We start from the raw sequence: 24,630 nt of genomic DNA on the forward strand, positions 1-24,630 counted from the left end.
CAAAACCCAACAAGTAGCAGTAAACACCAAGGATACACTGGGTAGCACTGTTGCCAGGCATGCTGTTACCTCCTGACCTGGTGGATGTTACTTGAAGAGCCTATGCTGTGGCTTCTGTTGTGATGGAGTGGGGAGATTGATCATTGAATCACAGAACAGTTTGGGTTGGAAGGGACCTTGAATGGTTGTCTAGTTCCAGCTCCCTTTGCAATGAGCAGGGACATCTTCAACTACATCAGGTTGCCCAGAACCACATCCAGCCTGGCCCTGACTGTCTCCAGGGATGTGGCGTCCATCACCTCTCTGGGCAACCTGTGCCAGTTATTTTACCACCCTCATTGTAAAGAATATTTTCCTCGCATCCAGCCTGAATCTCTCCTTTTTTAGTTTAAAACCATTATTCCTCATTCTGTTGCGACAGGCCCAGATGCAGATTATGCTTTTGTAGAGACATGTAACATGTTGGGTGTTGATGGACAGCTGTATCCATGCGGATCTGTGATGGGCAGTATTCTCAGTCCCATGCATTTTGTATCTGCTAGTCATAGGAAATCGCCGGTAAAACCAATGGCAATTTAAGAGACAGCCCGAGACTGGGTGTTTCTGCGCTGGCCCCAGAGGCTGAGGTGCACAGGCACAGTAAAGCTGATTCGGGAGCACCCACAGCGCGGTCAGGATTCCTCTCGGTGCAGGCCGAGTGGGAGAGTTCTACCTCAAGGGAGAGAAAACGCGCCGGGCGAGCAGCGGTGTGAGCCCCTCCCCGCCGCAGCAGTGCCCGCCCGGGGGCGCTCGCTGCTCAGGCACTCCGGTAGCGGAGGGAGGAGACTTGCCCGGCACGGCGCTGCTACCGCCTCCCCGCTTGCTGCCGTTTCCTTGGCAACGGGGTGGTGGTGGTTGTGTAGTCAGGGCCCTTGATCGAGAGCCGTCGCTCGCCGGTGACGTACTCTGTTCAGAGCCTATCCGGATGGGCTGTGGTTTCCTAGGCGCCTGCTTGAGAACCGTGAGGCGGGTGGTGGCGGCAGGCGGTGATTAGGGCAGCTTGGCGTGGGCCTTTTACGGCGCGGTCCCGCGGGGCGGTGGGTGCGTTCGACAGGGTGCAAGCAGGCCTCTGCCCCTCCGGGCGCCCATGGCCCTGCCCTCCGTCCACAGGTGCCTGCAAGTGAGTGGGACTCGGATCGCGGCCGCACCGCGGGGCAGCCTCTCGTTCGCGGGACACGCTGCGGCCCGGCCTGGCCTGCCCAGCCCTGCCCTGGAGAGGGCACAGGAATGCTCGGGCACGGCGGATCTGGGCTCGGATATGTTTGCCGTTGCCTTCGCGTGCAGAGCTCACGCTTACAGTAGCTTAAGCGGCTTGCCGTTGGTAGTCTTCCTTCTGTTGGCCGGGTACCGGTCGGTAGCATCGTTTGTACGTGTTACGCTGTAGGTTAGGGCAGTGAAGTCGGTTGTGTTTGGGTCGTAGATGAAGTGATGGGTGCTGCTGGACGAGGTTCAGCCACTGTGCAGGCAAGAAATTCTGCTAGTGCAGCTGTAGCTCAGTGTTTTGGCTTCTATGAGAATAAAAATAGATGATGTTTAGAAATGTAATTGAAACTTGTAAGTTTTGTCTCTTTATGATGTTTTAGTACAAAACCAGTTAGCCTTATCATTCACTAATAAACTGCCAAGTTGCATTAGAAGCATTTAATACATATGTTAAAGCAGCTGTGTCTTAGTCAGTTCTTCCTGATGTTTGAAACCAATTACTTTTTATGCTATTTTCCTTTATATATTTTTATAGTTTAAGATAGAAGCTTAAGGGAGATAATTTTAACCTGAAATATCAGCTTAATGAATACTTGGTCAGAAAATGTCTTACTTTTCTTTTTAAAATTCTCTTCCTTTTCAGCTCAGTGATGAAAATGAACAGTTAGTCAAGAAGTTGAAAAAACTGCATGTAAAAAATAAGGAGCTAGAAAAGAATCTGGGTCAGATCCAAGAAAAACTGCATCTGCAGCGGTTAATACGTGACTATGGCACAAGCAGAGAGTAAGAATTGTTCTTTCTGTGTCAAAAGAAATAAGTATTTCAGGATTTTTTTATCTTGATACTCTTCAGATGAATGAGGCCACACGTGGTCTGTGTTTTCTGAGGGGCTACCTGTGAACAGGGTGATGGAGATGGAGGATGCTGGAGGCGTGTAAAGGAACAAAGGATGACTGGGGCAACTTTTACAAAATTCATTGTTGTAGTGAAAGAAACAGTTTTAATGTCAGTAAGTTATTATCCCTGCTTAGCCAACATGCTATCTCTGTCTGACTCCAGAGTTTTGGACTGTTTTTATGCCAAACAGTAGTAAGATAGTTAAAGTGCATCAGTAGTGTTTAAAAGATTTGGAAACCAGGAGCTTAGGACTTGAAAAACTATTGTGCTAGTGTTTTGGCGAGTGTCCTCCCAGGATTTGAGTACCTGATTGCAAAACTTTCAAGTTTAAATTTTGGTGTGTTTGTGGTTCTCTGTTAAAACTTGTGTTCTAAAATCAAGCTGAAAAGTAACTTAGACTTTTCCAGTTGCTTTGTTTGATCCAATTAAAATTGTAAAATATGATTTTATTAATCTGTTTTGTTTATTTCAATTAAGTGTTCAAGTTCAAACAGAAACCCATTTATGGCACAAGGGTGCATACAGGAAGGATCTTATTCTAGAGGGTGACAGTGTCAGGTGAGTTCTTGGAAAACTGCTTCTTCACAGAGGTAAATGTTCTCCGTAGGGTAGAATATTTTTTCATGGTTGTCAACTGAATTTTTGTTAACTGTTATGGAAGCAGCTTTCAGCCTTTGAAACAACAGAAGATTGTTTTATTTACATTTTAAAAGGAAATAATAAATCTTAGATTAAGCTTGAAACTAGGAGTAAACAAAGAACAAAATGTGTTTCTTTCTCAAATCCTTCATTTCAAAAACTTGAATGAGCCAAGGAAGCTCTGTCATGTGTGCACACACGTGATCTTTTTTGTAGATTTTTAACCTAGTAATTTCTTTCTCTATTTTGTGGGAGATTTCTTAGCTCATTTGTTTTTATAGCTCAGTTTTATGTATGTATAAAATTTATAGGATGGTGGTGTTTTCAAAATAAGCTAGATAAGTGATTCTAGTTTTCAGTCTACTTGATTTTTAGAAGTGAGCCACTACTGACCATTGTTTGCCAATTAGTGCTAGAAATAAGCTTTCTTAACAGTTTTTTTTACGCAAAAGATACTTTTTGCTTTGAGAAAATACATATTGAAACATTTTAACAACTGGGCATGCTCATATAAAATGTTGGCCCATCTCTCTATGACTTGATTTTGAAATAAAGAGGCTTCTCCATTCCTTAGAAAGTTACTTTCTGTCCACTTAAGAAATGGGCTGTGACTCTTAAGGAGATAGGCTTTTGATTTCAAGCACCCTGTTTTTAGGGTTTGCTTTAGGTGGTTGTAGAAGGCCCTTTTTTTCCCTTTTTTTTTTCTTTAAGTTTTTTTTTTATTTATTTTTTTACAGTATGCCAGCCTCTCTTTGCAAACCTACATAGGAAGGCTGGGTGATTAGTTCTGGGCTTGAGCTGAGTGCCTAACTACATGCTTATGTGGAAGAAATCTAAGTTTCTCTTTGAATCTAGTGCTGGACCTGCTTTGTATTAGGTTGCACTTGGGTAACCTGACTTAGCTTTTTCTTCTAGCACCTGTTTGTATGTGATTTTGCGAAGTTGTTCTGTACTATTCTGTATTGCCATCCTGCTTGTGGTGTGTAGTCATGACCTAGTATGAATGCCAGCTCTTATCTAAATTCGTCATAAAATAGGGAAAATGTCATGCTCATCAGTTACATTACGGGCCTGATATATGTAGACTGAATGCCATAAAATGTGGTAGCAAATTAATGTAGCAGAACTTGATGCAATATATTATCAAAGGGAAAGATAGTTGTTTATTTTACATTGATTTTACCCCCTCACACTCATTTTCTTATCCATTTCTTTCACTCGTATCCTAATGCTCACACAGAAGCAATGAGATGTTTTGTGCAACACAGAGAGCTGGGGATGCTGCCTCATGAATCCTTATTATGAGTTCTTGATTGGTGGTGGTGTGGTTTAAGCAAGAAATTGGGCTCTGGACAAACTGCTTTATATTCTTTAGGAGTGGTCTTTTGCTATTCCTGCTGTGCTAACAGGGAGAGAGGAACGATAAATGTGACATGCTGCAAAGTCATTGCCACCCCTCCTGCATTAGTGTACAGGTCTTCCATCGATAAGTTATTTGTACTGAGGTTTAATCAGAGTGTGGCCGTGTAGGCTGGTCAGAAACAACAGGGTCCTCAGTCTGGCTGAGTGAAAGGGATTCTTTGATCTCATCTCTTTTAACTCTTGCTTTGCTGGCTTTTTTTCTGATGCTTTCTCTTTCTGTGTTGCTGATGGCATTTCATTCACACCCATCTTAAATATTTCTGTTACAAGCTGCTACAGTACAGCTACAATCCAAGTAATCTCTATATGTCCTCTAATGCTTTTGTCATAAAGGATGCACGTTTTCATTGGGTTTTATATTTTATTGCAATTTACACATTTCTTCTGTTTTAGTCTCCTTCAGATGTATAATGAGCTACAGAAACGTTACATTAAAGAAATCAAAACAAACCAGGAGCAAAGGGAAGCAATTAACAATCTCACTGTAAGTAGAATGTATAGGAAATGGTATTGAGTAAGCCAAACTTAAGCTTGTAGGGAGACTGGAAAATAATTCTTATATTTGTAAACTGAGACCGTGTTTTTCTTTATAATCTTTCTTTATTTCCTGTGTCATTGAGATAATGGAAAGTAGTCTGTAGTTTCCTTTGAAAGTGAACTCTGTTGCTGATCTGTAACTGACAGCCGTGTCCCATTTTCTTGCTTTTTTCTTTACTTATCTACCCACCTCTTCTTCTGTCTGTATATGCATCTTCCGACCTCCTTTGTACCAGCCCTGATATTTTTCTGTGTTTCATAAGCTTATTTATCTTAGAAATCCAGCATTAAGCTAACCAAATGAAGGCAAATAGTCTTCTGTTAGTAGCAAGATCTGTTGGCTTCATAGAGACTAGCATCATAACTGGAGCAGAGGTAGGGTGGCATGGCTAAGAGTGGTTCAAGAAGCTTCAAGTGGGTATTGCCTCTTTAGGCATTGATGGAGCACTGCAGCTGACCAGTCTGATTTCCTCCGGGGAGTCTGGAACATGTGCTTTATTTGTTTGTAAATTAATTTTCATTGTAATTTGGATTATATGTACTTTTTCTTAGAAGTTGGCAGTTGCTGCCATAAAAGTACGCTTTATCATGCGGAAAGGTTCAGTATCTTTGTGCATGTACATTTATATTGCCTTGCAAGCATATGCTCAGCATCAGACTCTTTTAAAATGGTTTTACGTATGCAAAGCTTCACTTGCTGGTTTTTTTTCCTCCTTTCAGACCCTTTGGATGAATGTAGTTTTAAGACAGCAATTCAAAGCTCTAGGTTTGCATCTGGGCTATATTTCCAGTTGTATTCAGTTGAACTGTGTTTGTTCTATGCATTTTAAAAAATTTTTAGTTTCTTGACAGATTAAAATTCATGAGCTAGAGCAGAATCTTCGAGAGCAGAAGCAAAGAATTGAGCAACTAGAACGTAAAAAGGTTTCTTGGAAAGCTAGTGCTGTTTCTGGAAAAAGAAGTCGAACTCCAGAAGGAGAAGTAACATCTCCCAGGGACATTTCTAAAAAGAAAGAACCTTATTGCAGTATATGTTTAGGTAATGGTACAGTTAATTCTGATGATGTTCCTTCCATTATGCCTGTCAGAGATGCATTTTGCTTCTGATCCAGAGGCATGCACACCAGGGGATTTCTTCTGCTTTAACCAGCTATATCTAAAATGTTCTTCATTTTTGAAAACCTGCTCTGTAAAAATAGCATCTCATAACTAATATCCTCTCTACGGATCCAGGCCTGCATTTGTTTGTGATAAAAATAAGTGTTTGCTGCTTTTCTCTTTTTCTGAAATTGGTATGTTGATGTAATCGTGGGTGGGAGTGCATGGCTCTATTTAGTACTATTTGTTATTTATTCTAGTAAGCTGTATCTATGCAGATCTCTTAGTGATATTGTTTGCTGTTCCCTTCTTTGGTTTTCAGACATTGATACACAAAAGAACCTGTTCTTAGCCTTAAAATTTGGGACAAACCCAGACAGTGCTGGTTTGAACATGTTCTTCCTCACATAAGTAAATCCACAAGTTAAGGTGCAATTCTGTTCTACTTCAAAGCATAAAAAAGATCAAAGAGACGGTATAACATAGGCATAATTTTCAGGAAGTGTGCTGTCAGCAAGAGCTAATGTGACCCTCTCATAAGTCAGGAAAAGGTAATTGAGGCACATGATATATGTTTTGAGGATTTTTAAAGTAGAGTAATGCCACATTCTGAGAATCTGGCAGATTCAGATTTTCCAATTGACAGATCCTGTTATGTTTCATAGTACCTGGGAGTGTGTTGGGCCGATTCTTAAGGAAAAATCACTTTATGAAGAAGGTACTTAAAAAAGCTGAACCATAATTTTCTAATACAAAATGTAGGCAGCTCTTTAGCTGTAATATGATTCATATGAGGGGGTGGTTGACTGTAATGGTTGAAGTCTATATTTTTTTATTTGAATATAGAGCTATTGTTGAAGGAGATTAAAAAGCTGAAGAAAGAAAAAGAGAAGTTGTCTACAGAGAGGAGAGCACTAAAAAAGCAATTAGCTGTATTAGACAAGGTAATTTATTTTGGGACAAATTTAAGAATGGATGATTTTTTTAAAAAAACCAACTTTTCTGCCTAAACTGAAGCTTATCTTTAGGTTGAACATACGTTGTTATTGAGCAAAATGCATGAATTTATAACATTCTGAAAAAGAAATGGAAATTACTGACTCCTTGAAACGTTAATGTCCTACAGTGCTGCTTGGCTAAGGAAGAGGAATAGTGTAATATTTTTGGTTTTGTTGTGTTTTAAACAAGTGTGGATTTTCATAGGGATTTATTTATTTATTTATTTTTAGTGTTTGGACAATTTGGTTCCTTCATTAGAGATTAGTTGCCTCAGATCATTACAACATTCAAATTATAATTCTTAGTAACAGGCTTAATTCCTTACAGCAGACATTTGCAGAGATAATAAAAATATTTTTTGAATGATCACTTTTGAATGATCTCCTGTTTCATGATGTCAGTGAGGGGAAAGCTATTTTCTTACTTAAACATATCAAAGTTATGTCTCTGTTAAAACTGTAAGCTTAAGGAGGGCAGAGGGGAGTGCTTTGAAAAGGGTCAGTATGAGAAAGTGAAACCACATAGGCTGACGTGAAGTTCAACAGGATTTGGATTTTATGGCTTATTGGACTGTCTCTTTATAGTCTGTGTACCCTTATATACTGCTCTTTTTCATTCCCTCCTTTGTTGTAAGTTGCTTTTGTCTGAGCCAGTTGAACCGGTTGGATAGTGTTATCAATTTTAGACTGTTTAATGCATCATCAATCTTACCCGTTTGATTATGTAAATCAAACTTTTTAACATAGTGTAACCATAAATAATAGATCATATTCTGAAATAAGATATTCATTAACAAAATGTAGTTGTACTTCAAGTTCTAAATGAATACTAGCAAGTTACAAAGCAGTTAAGGTCTAAAAATACTTTATATCTTTCTATGTCTAAATATGGTATCCATTTTTAAATCTTAAAACTATTTAGTACTGTCTTCTTTATATGCTAACATCCTCATCGTTAGGTTAATCGCCTCATCTCTCTCCTTGCTTGTTGTCCCTTTTGTATAATCTTGCAACTTTCAGATCTTCAGAGTTGCTATTGTATTATCTGCTACTGGCTGACTTCAGCAAATGTAGCTGTAGTTTTGCACAGATGAGTTAGACACGATTCCTTTGTCATTTTGGACTGTCATTTGGACTGCCATTTTGTAGCTTTCTGATAAAGTAGCATGTGTTTTGTTCTCTTAATTAATCTTTCTTATTATTTGACTGTATTTCAGGCTCTAAAGTAACTTGAATTCTGCTTCTGTCGTGTGTTCAGGGCAAAGTTTTAAGTTATTACATAAGGTCAGAGTTGATTGCTGTATCTTGTCATAGCTGTGTTTGCACAATTCAACCATATATTAATAAAGATACAGAAAGTGTCTTTGAACTTGGGAACAACTGAAATGCTGAGTAGTTATTACTGAGAATGCCTTTCAAAGAAACTTTAAAGTGACTATTTTTGGGTCTTTCTAGGATTTTTTTGAAGAGGTAGAAGATCTAAAGCATGCTGTACAGGAATCTGTGAAACTGAATAATGAGTATGAAAAGTGCTTGAAACAAATAAGTGTGATATATGGACTTCCTTTTACAACACATTTATAACTACTGATTAATGGCAAGTAAATTTTCCACAGTTTTTTGTACTTCCTGCAACATTTAAACCTACCATGGCTTATGTAATACCACATTTTGATAACATTATGGATTCAGTAATATGATCTCAATATGACAGCCTGCTCTGGAATGTTTTTGTATTTTATGCCCTTGATTTTTTGCTTATGTGGTTTTAAAATAAACTCTGATCTGTATAACTTCAACCAAGTTTCAGAACCTCTCTCTTTCACACTTGTAGAACGTGTCCATTGCAGGAATGGTTGTGGGTGTTTATGGCAATATGATAAAATCTTAGTATTTTTTTGAAGAATTGCCCAATTTATCCTTTTTTATAAACTATATACGATCAAAGTAGATGTGTAGATTTAGCACTCTTTATGAATTTCAGCTGTAAGGATGTGCCAGTGTAGGCACAAATTAATTCTGTCTTTAAATTATTACAAATCTAGGGATTTCGTGAAAGAAAGAAAGAAAGATTTCTTGAAAGAAGGAAAGAAAGAAAGATTTCTAGAAAGAAAAATGCTAAATCCCTACTTGGAGATTTTCTTTAATCACAAAAATAGGTTAAAATTTGTGGATGAAATAAAGATTTACAGTTTAGGATTGGAAAGTGTGTTCAGAAAGATGAGACAGTTGTCTTGCAGTATCAAAACAGAATTTATCAGAAGCCCTTATTTTATTAAAGAGTGAGGTATTTGAAGTGCTGAAACAGGAATGCAGTCACAGTTCACAAGGTAGAAGTGTCACATTACTTTAAAGAATGAACTTGGAATGATAAGAGACAGTTTCTAGGTGCAAGTGTACTCTGCAGAAGGGAAACCTTGTGAGATTTGAACCTAAACTTGTTTGTTACTGCATTTTGCAAAAGTTTAACGTATTTACATTATGGAACTGTATTTGCCTGGAAGTTGTAAACCTGTACCTTTGTGACATTGTGATGGGAGAATTGAGGGAAGACTGTTGTGAGTTTAGAAATACTAAGCTTGCTTATAACCAAGTACAGCTTCTTTAGCTTGCTAAAAATACTTGCATGCTCATTACGGATAGGACTAGAACTAGGAGTAGGATTAGAACTCTTGTATCCCACTCTGTTTGTTAGGGCAGTTTTATGTGGTTGCAAGTTAATGAGTAAATGGGCCTCAAAGCATATGAGGTGTTCAGAGTTGCATATTCACTAAGTAAGAGTGAGGGTAAAGCTCCAGATGTACTTGCTTCCTGGTCTGGGTATAGACCATTTTGTCAGTTTTCCTTTGGTTTGTTCTTGGCTCACTTGTAAATTAAAACTGGATAATGTTCTGAACAGGGATGGGAAAGGGAAAGAGGAGGAGTGATGCAAGTCTGTGTTGCCAGTAAACTTGGCAGATGAGAATCAGCAGAGTAGTGTGTATGATGGAAGTATTTTAAGTGCAAAAATGTATCTAATATCTGATAGTAAGCAAAATAAACATTAATGATGGAGGAGAAAAGTACCAAACCTTTTTTTTTTTTTTTTTTGAGCACTGGTCACTTGAGTATTTTTTCCCCACAGTTTTGTGGTATATAAATTTGTACTTCTAGTATGTTTAAACTTTGGTGACATTATTAAATCAATCAGTAATTGTCATTGTCCACAGGCTGATTTTTAAGTGTTGTGCAGGATGATTCTTAAAACATGTAGGTGAGGAAGAGCTGAAGGTTATTTCTCCCCTGCCTAAAGAATGTATGTACTGACTGAATACAAATTGTTGTGACTAGCTGACTTTTGCTGTTTGCCATTAGAGTATTTTCTCTGCCCAAACAATTTAATATTTGAAGATATTGATCTCAGCTTTGTGATGAGCTCTTAAAACTTCTAAAAATCAGCTTTGAGTAGGCCCCTGCCATGTATTTAGAACAAGAAGCAGTGAGAAATCTTTCAGTCTCTTCTCATAACTGAGATCCTCAAGCTCCAGTAAGAAACCAGGTTCTTCTAGTCTAACCTTAGTAATCACCTGTGCAAGCAGGAGCTGTAGCAATGTATTGTGCAGTGACATGCTGAACCACAGCTCCATCTTGCAGCGTCCATGCAATCTGACAGCGTTGTCTCTGGCCTTGCCATGATGTATGAGAGGATGTGAGTCTCTGGTCTTTGGGTACCTGTACGGAAGGTTCGGATTAGTACTGCATGTGCTTGGTTTCAGTTTAAACTGCTTTTATGTTGATGTGCAGCCACAATCCTGAGAAAAGGGGTCAGCTGAGATGCGAGCAGCCCCAGGCTGGCAGGTGGCAGAGAGAGATAGGCAGGGATTTTGGTCGATGAGAAAATGAACATGAGCTGGCAGTGTGTGCTCGCAGCCCAGAAAGCCAACCGTATCCTGGGCTGCATCAAGAGGAGCGTGACCAGCAGGTCGAAGGAGGTGATCCTGCACCTCTACTCTGCTCTTGTGAGACCTCACTTGGGAGTACTGTGTGCAGTTCTGGTGTCCTCAACATAAAAAGGACATGGAACTGTTGGAGCAAGTCCAGAGGAGGGCCACGAGGATGATCAGGGGACTGGAGCACCTCCCGTATGAAGACAGGCTGAGAAAGTTGGGGCTGTTCAGCCTGGAGAAGAGAAGGCTGCGTGGAGACCTCACAGCAGCCTTCCAGTATCTGAAGGGGGCCTACAAGGATGGTGGGGAGGGACTCTTCATTAGGGACTGTAGTGACAGGACAAGAGACAATGGGTTCAAACTTAAACAGGGGAAGTTTAGATTGGATATAAGGAAGAATTCTTTCCTGTGAGGGTGGTGAGGCACTGGAATGGGTTGCCCAGGGAGGTTGTGAATGCTCCATCCCTGGTGGTGGTCAAGGCCAAGTTGGACAAAGCCTTGAGTGGCATGGCTTAGTGTGAGGTGTTTCTGCCCGTGGCAGGGGGGTTGGAACTAGATGATCTTAAGGTCCTTTCCAACCCTAACTATTCTATGATTCTATGATGTCTGTCAGCCAGAAGCAGATGTCTTTCAGCTCATTCTGCATCACTGACTTTCTGTGGTTTCATTTTCATTTTTTGTCTCTTTCCTCTTTTTTTTATCTCACTATCAGGAAAGCTGTAAACATGGGGTGCAGATGGGAGACCTCTGGCATCTTCCACATCTGTGGCACAGCTCCCAAAATAGTAACAGTTATGTAGCAGAAAGGCTGGGACAAGGAATGTGTGTAGAAATGACTCGCTCTGTGCTTTTGATTGTGTCAGTTGCTGTTTGTGACTTCTGAAAATGGCAGTTTTGCCTTGAAGATATTTTTATTTTCTAGTAATTGCAGTTTTTGTGTCTGTTTTTTTGCATTTGATGGGGTCATTTTGCTTCTGAAGATCTGTTTTGGTTGGTTTTTTCTCCCCACTGCTCTGTAGCACTGGGTTTTGCTGCCTCTCTAGGTGTTTGGGCAGCTTCTGAAGAAATTTGATGTGTTAAAAATGTAATGAAAAGCTTTTAGAGAATGCATAGATGCTGATATCAAAATGGCAGGTTTTATTTGTAGTAAGTTTTGTGTAGGTTATGAATAAGAAGAATCATAGGGTTTTTTGGTTTTAGAGTTTTGTTTTTTTTATACATGCCTAATGCAAGTTAAAGAACTTACTGGCATTTGCTGTTCAAGTTAGTCCTGTTTTTGTTGGAAGAGTAGACAGGCTAGGACTATCAAAGTCTACTTCTAAATTCTGGGGTAGGTGCTGTTTGTGCAGGATAAGGCCATAGGAATTTGTGTGCTTAGTTAGGAATTTATGTGTCTCTTTGTCTTTATTGCTGTCTCTGTTGAACAGACGTCTCTGCTTTAATCTCGCCTTGTGAGATGTACAAACGAGATCTTGTTTCTTTTTATTGCCAGTTAAAGTGCAGATGAGATTAATATTAAACAAGTTAATCAGCCTTTATGTGTAGTTCTTTCGTGTTGTGAAATTGTGACGTCTGGCCAGTGGCTTTCTTCTGCTAAACAAAGTTTAGCTAGAACTGAATTGCATGCCATTAAGTATTAGTCATGCTAATGCTGAATAATGCATACTAGAAATGTTACATGATGCAGACTAATGGTTCTTCGTCTTGAATAAGTACTTTGTAGCGGTGATATGGGAAGCTCATGTTTGAAAATAAGGGGCTATTATCAAATAGATATTTTGGTCGGAAAAATAAGATTATATCTGCTTTTGATTTCCATGAGACATCTGTCAAATGGGCTAGGACATAGGACAGGAAAGCAATTTAAGTTTTGGTCTGGTTTTGCATGTAACTGAGACCACGATTTTAGAAAAGATCTACGGCTCTGTGTTGTTCAGTAATTTTGTCCTAGTATTACTAACACTTAGGGTCTAAATGATCAAAGGTACTGAGTATTCACAGTTCTAATCAGAATTAGTTCAGATGAAAATTGGCTGCTAGTCACTGTTTTAGTGCTGTGTTCAGTAACTGCTGACATCTTGGATATTAGTCCTATGTCAGAATTTCTCTGTTGTAGAAAGCAGAATTGCAATCCCATTCTTGAGTGGGGGACAAGACTTGACTTTGTGGGTTTCTCTAGAAGTTGGTTCATGAGCATGTGAAGTAACATCTTTATAGCTCTCCTGGAGTCTTTTTTACTGTGACCATGTTACAGTTTACCTTTCAAAGGTGATTCTTTGGAACCCTGAGAGGGTGTGTGTTGAACCTGAGTAATATTACTTGAAAGTAAAGGGCTAGTATCTTGATCCACTTGGGTTTGATACTTGTTTTTCTTGTTGCCACTTACGCTATGAAAGTGTTTCTGCCAAGGACTGTAGAAGAAACAGAACTGTGCAAGTGTGGGTATTTCCTCCTTACACCAGGAATAATGAGTTTCTGTTTAATGCCTGCAAACAAGAGAAGCAATCAATGAGCCCTGTTACAATTGTGGCTTATCAGAGTGAAGAGGTATGTTTTGGATTAGCCTTTAAAATGATAGAAAATAATACCGTAGTTTCAAAAACCAAGTTCCTTGTTTGGGTTATGAACTGTCCAAGGTGGAAGAAATCAGTAAGTACAGCAAGCTTACCAACTTCAGCTTATTTCCCCCATATTTCTCTTCAGCTATACAGTTTCTGTTTCTAAGGCTTAGATATTGTTTTTCCCTTGTTAGAAATGAGGCAGCATTAGTTAACTAGTCAGGTATTCATGTGTGTATTCCTGGAAAGCTCTGGTAAACTTGTTCTGTGATAGTAAATTGCTTTTGGTTCTTTGAGATTATTACAACGAGCTGCATTAAAGGTGGTGATTGCATTGATTTGATGTACTCATGTTATGTGATTTGTGCCAGAAAGTGGCTGTACGTGGCATTGCCAGGCTGATACGCATCCTTATGTTCTGCTGTTCAAGCTCAGATCTATCTTTACCTGCCTGTGACCCCAGTTACAGTGTTTTCACTGTCTAGTTTTTAAAAATGCATCATGCACCAAGATCCAGGCTGGCTTTAAACTGGTTGCCTTGGTCCTGGATGGGGAGTGCAGTTCTGCGCTCAGTGGTGTGGCCATTTGTGTACTTGAAGGAAAAGACCAACTTTGCTTTTTAGGTTAATTTAGCATTTCCAGATCTGACTCTGCAGGCCTTACATGGCAGCTTTTTACAGGGAATGCTGGCTTAATGAATACTTTATTTTGATTTTATCTACAGGGATTCTGTACTGATACGAAGCCCAACATGATCCTTTGACTAACCCCTAGCGTTTTCACCTGAAAGGAGAACTGAGCCATTGGGAAAGAGTCTTATGCCAGTACTGCAATGCTGAGTTCTAGCTCAACCACTGTGAAGAATCTTCTTTTAAAGAAGAGGCTCTGTTTCCTGCTGAAACTTGTGTGCTATGTCAGCTCAGTGTTAATATTTTGTGAATTTTTAATTTATTATGTGGTAATTTTTCAATGCCGATGGCCAGAAGTGAAAGGTGAAGCTCATACGAGTAGAAAAGAGACTTCAACTTCAGTCCTAAAGGCCATAATTTTAGCTGATACTCACCTACTTGGTGAAATCAAAGGGCATTGGCTGGATAAACTAAGAAGGTAATAATAATTAATTTTTTTCTTTAACAATCTCCTGGTTTCAGAGTTTTTAATAGTAACTAATGGGACAGATGTTTAAACTGATGTGGTGTTTGTAAGAAGTGTGAATGCTGCCTCTGACTTGCCCATCTGGATCTGTGCTGGGTAATAAACCAGTGTTGGAAAGGTTAATAAATGGGGCTTACTGAGGCAGAGGAGTGTTGAATGTTCAGGTAGTATGTGGGTGTAGATGCCTGAGGACTTTTGATGGGTCAGGAAGTCTTTTCCAGTACGCAGCTGTTTGATAAAATGCCTTAAAAATAAGGCATCCAAGATAACTTGGATATCCCAGTTGTTAATACCTTTAATTGCAGAGATAAGGAAGCTGGTAAAAGTTTGTAGCAGAAGAATCAGAGGCAAAAATCCCATTTAAAACCAAGGATAATCTAATCCTATGCCTACAAATCCATGTTTCTGTTATTCCAAAAAAGAAAAAGCAGAATGCTGACAGAAAGTACTAAGGTTATAGTATAAGATAAACATTATAAACTTTTGCTACAGAAACAATAGCATGGTTAACCATGAGCAGTAATTCACTCTTCTGATTAATTGCTGCTTTACGGAATTGTAATGAAAAATAAACAAGCTGGTCTGTCTCCTTGCATGAGGTGGGCCTGTTGTATTGTGGTAGAAATACCCACCAGGTAAAAGTCACTGACTGTACTTAAACCTAATTTCTATGTATGTAACTTGAATTTCATATTAGGACTCTCGGTGTGGAGAAGCCATCTTCCCATTCCTGCCAGGCTGTTTTTGTGTGTTCAGAGTAGAGGATCCAGCAGTGATGTCTGGGTCTATATTTTCCTTTCAGGGAATGGCAAATGGAGAGGTCTTTCCAAACTGCCTTATGGTTACTGCAGCCAGATATTGTTTTTATTCTGGGAGATGTCTTTGATGAAGGAAAATGGAGCTTACCTCAGGTATGTCATCAACAGCTCTCTTATTTCAAAAAATGAGGATTTCTTGAAGCAAATGGATGACACAAGAAAGCAGACTAGGTATGTAAGGCTTTGGTTAATATTACTATAGTTGTCCTACTGATAGAAGAGGTTTCTAGTGTTTTAGACAGAAGTGGAAATGTTGATTCTCCTTTGTTCTTGGTAGTGTCTTGACACATTTTCCCCTCATGTGAAACTTACAAAATGTAAACATCTCAGTGTTACATACCTGTGTTGGGCTGACTGGCTGGATGCCAAGTGCCCACCACTCTATCACTTCCCATACTCAGCTGGATGGGGGAGAAAAAATACAACAAAAAGCTTGTGGGTCTAGATAAGGACATAGAGAGACTATTCACCAATTGCTGTCATGGGCTTGGGGAAATGAATTTATTACCAATCAAATCAGAGTAGGGTAGTGAGAAACCCAAAGAAAGTCCTGGAGCACCTTCTCCCCTCCTTCTGCACTGACCTTGGTGTCTGCAGGGCTGTTCCTCTCACATATTCACACAGCTGCAATTGCTGTTACCAGGGTTATATTCCTCCCTTCTTAAATCTGTTATCCCAGAGTTGTGATGCATTGCTGATGGGCTCAGCCATGGCCAGTGGCAGGTCTGTCTTGGAGCTGGCTGGCATTGGCTCGGTTCGACACAGGGGAAGCTTCTGGCATCTTCTCACAGAAGCCACCCCTGCAGCCCCCCTGCTAACAAAACCTTGCCACACAAACCCAATGCAATATTGGTGGTCCCTTTTGGAACTGTTGAACAGCATTAATTTCTCAATTTGTTTTTTCATGCAGGCATGGGCAGATGATGTCAGGAGATTTCAGAAAATGTTTAAGTTCCCAGCTTCTACTGAGCTGGTGGTTGTTGTTGGGAATCATGACATTGGATTTCATTACGAGTAAGTCTTGTCAGTGAAAGAAGTATGCAAGTGCCAAGAATGAAATGTCAGCATGCGTACAGTAACAGGTTTTGTGTCTGAGTAACCTCGTGTGTGGTTAGATGGAATGTTTTTGTTCATAACCAAATTAGAATGGTTTGTGATTTAGAGCAAGACCTTAAAAGGTATCCATCTGTGCACATACACCCTAGGAATAAATTTCAGAACAAGTTTCAGACTACTTTTAAGCTTCTCTGAGCATATATGAAGTTTTCAGAGCTGGTCTTTCTGCATTGGCAGAGAAGCTTGGAAGCTGTTTTTCCTTGTGTTGGGCCTCCTTGTCAGAGAAGTGTTTAGTTTGAGCGTATTCCCTTTCCTCATACCTCGACACAGAAGAACGGAAGTGCCTTGGCTCTGCTGTACTTCTGTTCAATGGCGTGCTTACACTGGTGGGATTGGTGTTGGAGCATCCCTGTGAGTTACAGCAAATGGATGCGGTCTAGGTAATGGAGCAGCAAGCTGCACAAGTGGTGTACAAACTCTAAAGCAACTATGTCAGATGATTTACAATGCCAGTTTCTCACCTCAGTTGTATTTTTGCTCTGTGACACAGAATGACAACTTACAAGGTAAACCGGTTTGGAAAGGTTTTCAACTTTACTTCAGGAAAGCTGATAACTCGAAAAGGAATAAAGTGAGTATATTTGTTTATTTATTTTAATGTTTGGAGTAGTGATTTCTGAGCTAGAAGACCAGGGTGATGACAACTGGAAGTGCAATTTCTAAAGAAATAGTATGGGAATGCTTAACTTAGAGCCTTTTCTTTTTTTAACTTTGTATCTAGCTCATGATATGTTAAACATGAAACACTTTGTACAACCTGCAGTTTGCTATGGAGTAGAAGCTGTACTTTGAGCAGGTTAACTTGGAACAAATCTTTCTAAATAGAAAAACTACTGTGGAGTCCAGATCAAATTCTCTGTTTTACCTTTTTACTTCCTTGCAGCTGGTAATGACCCATGGCTGTAAACAACAGGAGAATAGGATTCAGTAAAGAAACACAAACAAATCCCCTCTGTACTTACAAGTTAAAAGTTTCATTAATTTTAATAACTTCCTTAGTCTGCAGAACTTAACTCTTGAGTAATTTGGGAACATAGTTGGTTGTCCACAGTTTCTCCACAGGGTGGGGTAATAGCGCACAAGCTGGTTTTAACGTAGAGTAGACCGTGTTACAGAGCTTAGTTATGTCTCTGTGGCTGCAGTGCCTGCCCTCTGCCCCTACAGTTGACTGTAGCTATGAGGCAGGAACTCGATAAGGGAAAGCAATAGTGGGTTTGTGGAAAGGCATTTGTCTTTAAACCTCAGATACATGCAGAGTGGCAACAGGCCTTCCCTTCATTTGGCATGTGTGCCATCAGGTTATAATGACTCATGTAAATGTAGGATTCAAAACCTACAGGTTTACACAGGTTCCCTTAATTAAGCAAGCATTAAGAGTATTCTGAACAGGTCTAGAAAGGGTGTGTCATTTTAGGAAGAGCTTTGTGACTGCGGAGTATAACGCTGTTGTTTATCATGCAGATGGGGCAGGGTCCCCTGGATATGTATTTCAGCTGTTTTAAAAAATATATATTAAGGAATATCTCCATGTCCCCTCTGATAAAACAGCGCAGCAGAATTCTTGCATGCAGTTGCTGACTGTATGTCTGGTATCATATTTATTAACAGATGAGCTGCATTATTAATGAAATATTCCTAGATAAACTATTTTACAACAAACTAGTGGTACAAAATTTGCTAAAACAGAATTGAATTTTTTTTAAGTTTTGACCAGCATCTCTTTAAGTGGAAGCATTCAATTCATTTATGTCAATAAAACATACTGAATTGAAGTGGGAATTTATCTCGGGTCCTGAATTTTTAAACAGGTATGAAACTTGTGGCACAAGTTCTAAATTGATTGGAAATCTAAACTGATTACAAATAAAATCCTGTTTTCTGTGTGAGAGACCACAAAGTATGAAACTAAGTTTGTTCAGGGGAGCCAGCCACATGCAGCATTGTTTTGCTTTTCAGTTGTTCTGAAGAAACTGAATGTTGAAAATTATGTCTCTGAAGTCTAAAATGTGTGTGGGGAGAGAAGCAAGTGCTCTGTTCCCTCAGAATTCAGCTTAGTGGCTTCTAATGTTCCACTAGAATGCCACTTAAGTAATTGTTATAATATAAAAAAGATCTTGAGATGTAAACATGAAGCCTAGCATATAGTATGTTGTGCAACCTAATAAACAACTCCTCATAAAGCAGCCTACCAGGTAGAAAAACAGCTACAATATGGACACTCAGAAGAGGATTTACAGTACGTGGTTCCAGAAGCTGTTCTGTTGAGCTGTGCCTGACTTTAGAATACTTGCATTTTATGAACTGAAGTTTATCCCACACATGTGCATGAATAGCAAATGCTTTCCTGTCTTCCCTGCTTCCCTTCGCCCACTCCCTGGTATTTTCCAGCTTTGTCCTGGTGAACAGTGTAGCCATGGAGGGTGATGGCTGTACTCTCTGCCGTATCACAGAGGCAAAGCTTGTGGCGCTTTCTCACAAACTGAATTGCTCCCAGCAGGTAAGGGTTTATTAAAGATCCAATTATAGCCAGCAGCTTGGCTGCTGCAGTGGGAATACTGATACTGCAGCAACAGTCAGGGTGTAACTAAGACTCTCCTGAAAAATTCATATTCATATTGCAGCTTGTTACCAATCTTCTCCTTATTTGCCTCTTAACATTTTTACCTATTAACTAACTGTGTGTTGCTTTGCTTTAATGGTGTTAACTTCTTTGTCAGTGCTCCCAACAGAGGGTGTCATTTCCTTTGTTCCAAGGAATGGCATAAGTTCTATAACCCTCCCTTTGACTTACGTACGTACCAATCCCTGCATTTATATTAATGAATGTTGTTCTGTTTCATATCTTTCAAGCTAGCCTATTCTTTTGCTTTTCTGATTCAGGTGGAGTCCTGTCTCGATCTCCTGGTAATATTTTAATTGTAGTATTTTTTTCATCAATTCCAATTGCTGCTTGTATTTCATTCCTCTTCCCTTTTCACAGGCTGACTGGATGCACAGTAGGCAACATGACTGACTGCACTGGCAGTCAATCAGGAAACCAGCTCCCAGTGGAAAAATTGCCAGGCTCTTAACTGCTGTCTCTTGGGCTGCCCTAAATCTTGTTTGCTTTTGTTTGTGCAGTGAGATTCTGCTGTTGCTTCCTGCATTCAGGAAGACTGCAGCCATATTTACAGCGTATACAGAAAGGGGAATTAAAGCATTTCCCTTTCTATCCACAGCAGAGGTTCTTGAAAGTTTGTACAGTGGACAGTGTTTAAACACTGTACTGTGAGCTGGTAATTCTTTTTGTAACACACCTCACCCCTCCAAATGTAGCTGTTGTTTAATTCCCCTCCTCACTCCTATGGTAAACATAGGTGAAGACAATATATATGGATTTATTTTATTCACAGAAACCAAATAATTCCAACAAAAGATGCAGTGATGTGGAAAAGCTTCCAGCTTCAGAACCCATCCTTCTACAGGTGTGTTACAGGTGGGGTGAGGCAACACTTTGATGTGTTTTTAGCTATTTATTACTGTTCCAGAAAGGCTGGCTCATTAACAACTGATCTTTGCTTTGAATTTCTCCTAGCATTACCCTCTCTATCGGAAAAGTGATGCTGAATGCACTGGAGAAGACTCTGCTTCCCCAGAGGAGAAGAACATCCCATTTAAAGAGAAGTATGATGTCCTGTCTCGGGAAGCATCACAAAAGGTTTGATTTATTGGAAGCTTGAGTATCAGAGGGTGGGGGACACAAGGGTAGATATCTATAGATTAAAACATTTTGGAAAGGTTGCTAGCTGAGACAACAGACCACAGCTGCTCCTGCTCTAATGAGGCTTTTGAGAGGCTGCCTGTTAGAACTGCTCCCCTGAGGATCATGGCCTTGATTCTACTGGGTTTCCCATGTACAGGCTGTAAGTCCCAGTGCTCTTAAGTAAGTCTGCTGCAGTGCTGTCCCCTCCAGTTTAGCATTTTGAATTTTATGTACTGTGCATATTGTTGATGGCCCCATCTACAGTTTCTGAACTCTTCCAGGGACGGTGATTCCACCACTGCTGCCCTGGGCAGCCTGTTCCAATGCCTGAGCACCCTTTCATTGAAGAAATTTTTCCTTATATCCAACCTAAAACCTCCCCTGGTGCAGCTTGAGGCCATTACTTCTTCTCCTGTCACGTGTTACTTGGGAGAAGAGACCAACCACCTCCTTGCTCCTTTCAGGTAGTTGTAAAGAGCAGTAAGGTCCCCCCCGAGCCTTCTCCAGACTAAACAATGCCAGTTCCCTTAGCTGTTCCTCATAAGACTTGTGCTCCAGGCCCTTCACCAGCTTTGTTGCCCTTGTCTGGGCCCGCTCCAGTACCTCAATGTCTCTCTTGCAATGAGGGTCCCAGAATGTGCAGTATTTGGAATGGGGGGCAATGGGTATGATTAATATTACAGTATCAACACACACCTTATTGGAAATCAGAAGTTTACACAAAACACCTTGTTACGAGTATTAGAATTGCCATATTTCATTCTGTTAGAAGGAACAAAAGGGGTTTAAGATTATTTTTCTCTTTTTTTGTGACTTAATTCTTGTGCTTTACCATTTTCTGTTCTAGCTGATATGGTGGTTTCATCCCCGTTTGATTCTCAGTGGCCATACACACAGCGCTTGTGAAGTGCTGCACATGGGGAAAATCCCAGAAGTCAGCGTCCCGTCATTCAGTTGGAGGAATAGAAACAACCCTAGTTTCATTATGGTAAGTTTTAATTTGTTTTTATTTTTGTCAGATAACTTCCATAAATAAATCAACATGGCAGTCAGCTGGAATTGAACTGATCCTACCTGGAAAAACAAAAAATAAAAAATTGCCTACCCACCCAACCCACTCCGTACACTGCATCCACCTCAGAAAGTCCATCTGTGGGAGCCACATCTTCTGTGTGGTACAAAGCAGTGCCCTTAAAGATCTAATTAGTATCTGGGTACAAGCATCTAACATTTTCTTATAAAGAGGGTGCATTGTAAACTACTGACTTGTAAAAATACTCAGTATTGTGCACGGAACAGTAGAAAGACTGGTTTGGCTTGGTTGGTTTACCAACTATGAAAACAAGACCATTTCCACCTCAAACTCTCTCTTGCGGTGATGGCGGTTTCCAAACTTGTGCATTAAACCGCTTCACAGGGTGAAAACGTTTGTCACATGCCAATAGTCTGCCTCCTCCTTTCCAATTCACATTTTATACAGTGTTGTTGGTTATGCTCTCACAGGCAGTTCCAGTGCTCTGTATATCCTTAAGAGGTAAATCAATTAGTTCCCCAGTTCAAAAACAAAACAGAACTCCTAGAAACTTGGAGTAAGAAGCAAAACCTACCATCTGCTTACAGCGTAGTCTGTGACTCGGGGGAGGAAATCTTTCATGTATATTTTTTTTTACTGCTGTTGAGTTTAGGCTGCTTGATACACAGATAACCCCAAACTTTTAAATTCATTTTATGCAACTGTTAATACTTCTTGTTGAAAGTAGTTCTGTTTATTCCATATTCCTGAGAGTAGCTGCCTTCAAAACTACACATGCTCTCTGCACACACCAGACAGTGCATCTTCACTGCAAAACAAGAGGTTGGCTAATTAAAGTTGCATCATCTTCACTACTCTTTTCACTTGGTCTTGCTCCGTTGTAAACTTTAAATTAAACTGCAAAGTCAAGTCAAAACCCGATGGAGTTCTTTGTCATTGACGTTCGCGTTCATAATTTGGGTTAGCCAACGTGTTTTTTGCAGCATGTACTGGGTAGGAGGAGGGTCTGGAGGGAGGAAGGGGCACATTCACAAAACCTAACTTCAGCCTGGGAAGGCTCCTTCCAGGTGCATTTTCAGCAGCTAAAGTTAGGCTTCTCTTGAAGGCAGATCAGATGAGGAGCCCAGCTCTCTGTTTACGCTAGATGGAATAGAGGGAAGATTGGCCCCTGGGCTAATGTTGGCCTGGTGACTATTCCAGGTAGTGCCCAGCACCACAAGGTACGGACTCTTCAGCCCCCTGGAGAAGGCACTGGTACTAGGAAACTGGCCCCAACCCTTACCACCCAACACAGAATTTAGAAATTGGAGAGCTGACAGTCGTGGTGTTTACTCCTGATTCAGAACCACTGTAACAGCCAAGTGACAGTCTTCATTTCTTTTCCAGGGCAGCATAACACCGACAGACTTCTCCCTCCAAAAATGCTTCCTTCCGTATGAGAGCAGAGTCTTTACTATATACTGTGCAGCAGGTGCTCTGCTTGTAATCCTGATACTAGCTCATTTTCAGCTTCTCACTCCACCATTTTATTTTGCTCAGCGTTTAATCAGTAAGCATAAAGCAGTATGAAGAGCCAGACATCTGCATTCAGTCACTGAAATACCAAAGCTGAGAACAGTCAAACATCAGACTATATTCATGCCAGCAAATGACCTAATTTGATTGCTAGTCTGAAGGCAGGTTGCATTTACACATACCATAGAAGTCCTATACAGCTGATATGACTACTACAGGATAAATAATTAACTGAAATGAGCGTTTCATGCTGTACAAAAATACTGTATTCGACAATCAAATGAGTCCTTTTCCTGCTATAATTTTTGTATCAAATATGTATATTAAAAGTGTAACTGTACATTATGTAAATCCTATAGCCTCATCACTTGTCTGCAGTAGTGTCTTACCCTGGTGGAGGCTCAGTCCTGCAAACTGGAAACGTTTCTCTGTTTTATTGCTGCATGGCCCTTCTAATGTCATACTCCTGTTTGTTAGGGTCAGGCAGAAACTAGATACATCAGCGTGGAGAGATGTGGATCTCCATAACCTTTTTAGGATGTTGTATGTAAGGGACTGGGGTTTGGGACAAGAAATCTTCCAGTTCCCAACACATTAAGTTGTTAGCTGACTACAGTTTGCAGTTATCGTCTACCAGACAACAAGAAGAAGCTCATGGATCCAGTTTGCTGATACACACTTGAAACCTGCTTAAAAAAAAATAGGGTGACACCTCAAGCTGCTCTTTTTAAAAAGATGTGCTATGATGAGCTTAAAAAAAGAGGGCCCTATTGCATCCCAGAGATCTGTGTGGTGAGGGGCCCTCCTGTTGCCGATCTTCTGCAAGAAGGAAGGTCAAATACAGCTGCAGTAACATTATCCTATGCCTTGGCCCTCAGTCTATGGACAAATAGGGATAGGAATGCAACGTATTTTGGATTCCTGCTGGGCTGCCAAGTTCTTTTCACTTTATTGTAGAGTCACAATTTGAACTGCACTAGCCCCTCTGTGGGGAGGTGGAGGTCAGCATCTTCACATGCTGGGTGTGAGGGAAGATGTGACAAACCTACTGCTTCTCCCCACCCGCCCTAGAAGAACCAGAGGGACTGTTTCACACCAGGACCAGTGTTCCTGCTGGCATTCCTGCAGAGGCTGGGAGTTCTGACCTGAACTTCTGGATTGGGGCCTGTTTTAAAGCCAAGACTAGTTTTTGTTAGTCACTCTATTACTTTCTTTGGCACGGGAAGCGAGAAAATCTTTGCTTTTGGGAATTTTATTTGTTATTAGCTTATTCCACCCAGCCTGTCGCTTTCTGGAAATTATCTGATGACGAAATTGAGTGTACAGATATCAAAGTATACACATTTCTGGGAAGAGGAAATGGTCATAGTATCTAAAATGGGATTGTTTAGCATCCAATAGAAACAAGTTCTCAATTCACTTGTACTCTGAGTTTGAAAAGGTGACCGATTGGGGTTTATAACTAATAACAATGCTTATACTAAGAAGTTAATCAAACCTGCTGATTTATATGCCAATGTGGGGCATGTGTTTGTTGTTAGCTCTTAATCTCTCCCTAAATTTAAAACAAAGTGGGGGAATGGTCCGAAGTGTGGTAAAACATTCTGTAAAGTAATGTAGTCTAACACTTCTCTAGGTTTCTGTTATTGCAACTGTAATTTTAGACATTTGTACAGGTTATCTTGGACACAGGAAAAGTATATAGTCACAGACATAAAACACCTATGTATAAAATATAAAGCAGTGTTATAGTTACTAAAAAGGACATGCCTTATTGCTACAGCAATTCTTGCTTTTATATATTGTACTGTACCACAACTTGTTTTGAGAATGTCATTTGCATAAATTATTCAAGTTTGAGAAATAGTCACACATTTTGATTCTACAATATTTAAAATAAAACAATTTTCTAATGTGTCTCTTTATTAAAAGAG

The 24,630-nt window shown here is 40.1% G+C and overlaps 2 protein-coding genes across 2 annotated transcripts; both read left to right on the top strand.

Moving 5' to 3' along the window:
- Window positions 1-904: 904 nt before the first annotated feature.
- Window positions 905-24,576, top strand: MPPE1 (metallophosphoesterase 1). Its single transcript, XM_080611109.1, has 11 exons — window positions 905-1,159; window positions 2,617-2,697; window positions 14,042-14,424; window positions 15,275-15,383; window positions 16,201-16,304; window positions 16,897-16,977; window positions 18,795-18,903; window positions 19,799-19,870; window positions 19,981-20,103; window positions 20,996-21,136; window positions 22,568-24,576. The coding sequence occupies exons 3-11, from the start codon at window positions 14,150-14,152 to the stop codon at window positions 22,748-22,750; spliced, it is 1,197 nt and encodes a 398-aa protein (XP_080467235.1). The 5' UTR covers window positions 905-1,159; window positions 2,617-2,697; window positions 14,042-14,149; the 3' UTR covers window positions 22,751-24,576.
- LOC308233062 (uncharacterized protein) lies at window positions 2,671-8,573 on the top strand. The gene is made up of 4 exons (XM_080639620.1): window positions 2,671-4,684; window positions 5,590-5,776; window positions 6,682-6,779; window positions 8,289-8,573. The coding sequence occupies exons 1-4, from the start codon at window positions 4,535-4,537 to the stop codon at window positions 8,415-8,417; spliced, it is 564 nt and encodes a 187-aa protein (XP_080495746.1). The 5' UTR covers window positions 2,671-4,534; the 3' UTR covers window positions 8,418-8,573.
- Window positions 24,577-24,630: the final 54 nt, after the last annotated feature.

The sequence above is a fragment of the Psittacula echo genome (genome assembly GCF_963264785.1).
Source record: "Psittacula echo genome assembly, chromosome: 2".
In the NCBI taxonomy this organism is placed as follows: Eukaryota; Metazoa; Chordata; class Aves; order Psittaciformes; family Psittacidae; genus Psittacula; species Psittacula echo.

Excerpts from the sequence above, each read along its gene's own strand:
- LOC308233062 (XM_080639620.1), top strand. The coding sequence starts at position 4,535 with ATGCACGTTTTCATTGGGTTTTATATTTTATTGCAATTTACACATTTC. Across the intron at positions 4,685-5,589 it reads AAGCAATTAACAATCTCACT|ATTAAAATTCATGAGCTAGA; the intron begins GTAAGTAGAATG and ends GTTTCTTGACAG. Across the intron at positions 6,780-8,288 it reads AATTAGCTGTATTAGACAAG|GATTTTTTTGAAGAGGTAGA; the intron begins GTAATTTATTTT and ends GGGTCTTTCTAG.
- MPPE1 (XM_080611109.1), top strand. The coding sequence starts at position 14,150 with ATGCTGAGTTCTAGCTCAACCACTGTGAAGAATCTTCTTTTAAAGAAG. Across the intron at positions 14,425-15,274 it reads TGGCTGGATAAACTAAGAAG|GGAATGGCAAATGGAGAGGT; the intron begins GTAATAATAATT and ends TTTTCCTTTCAG. Across the intron at positions 16,978-18,794 it reads ATAACTCGAAAAGGAATAAA|CTTTGTCCTGGTGAACAGTG; the intron begins GTGAGTATATTT and ends GGTATTTTCCAG.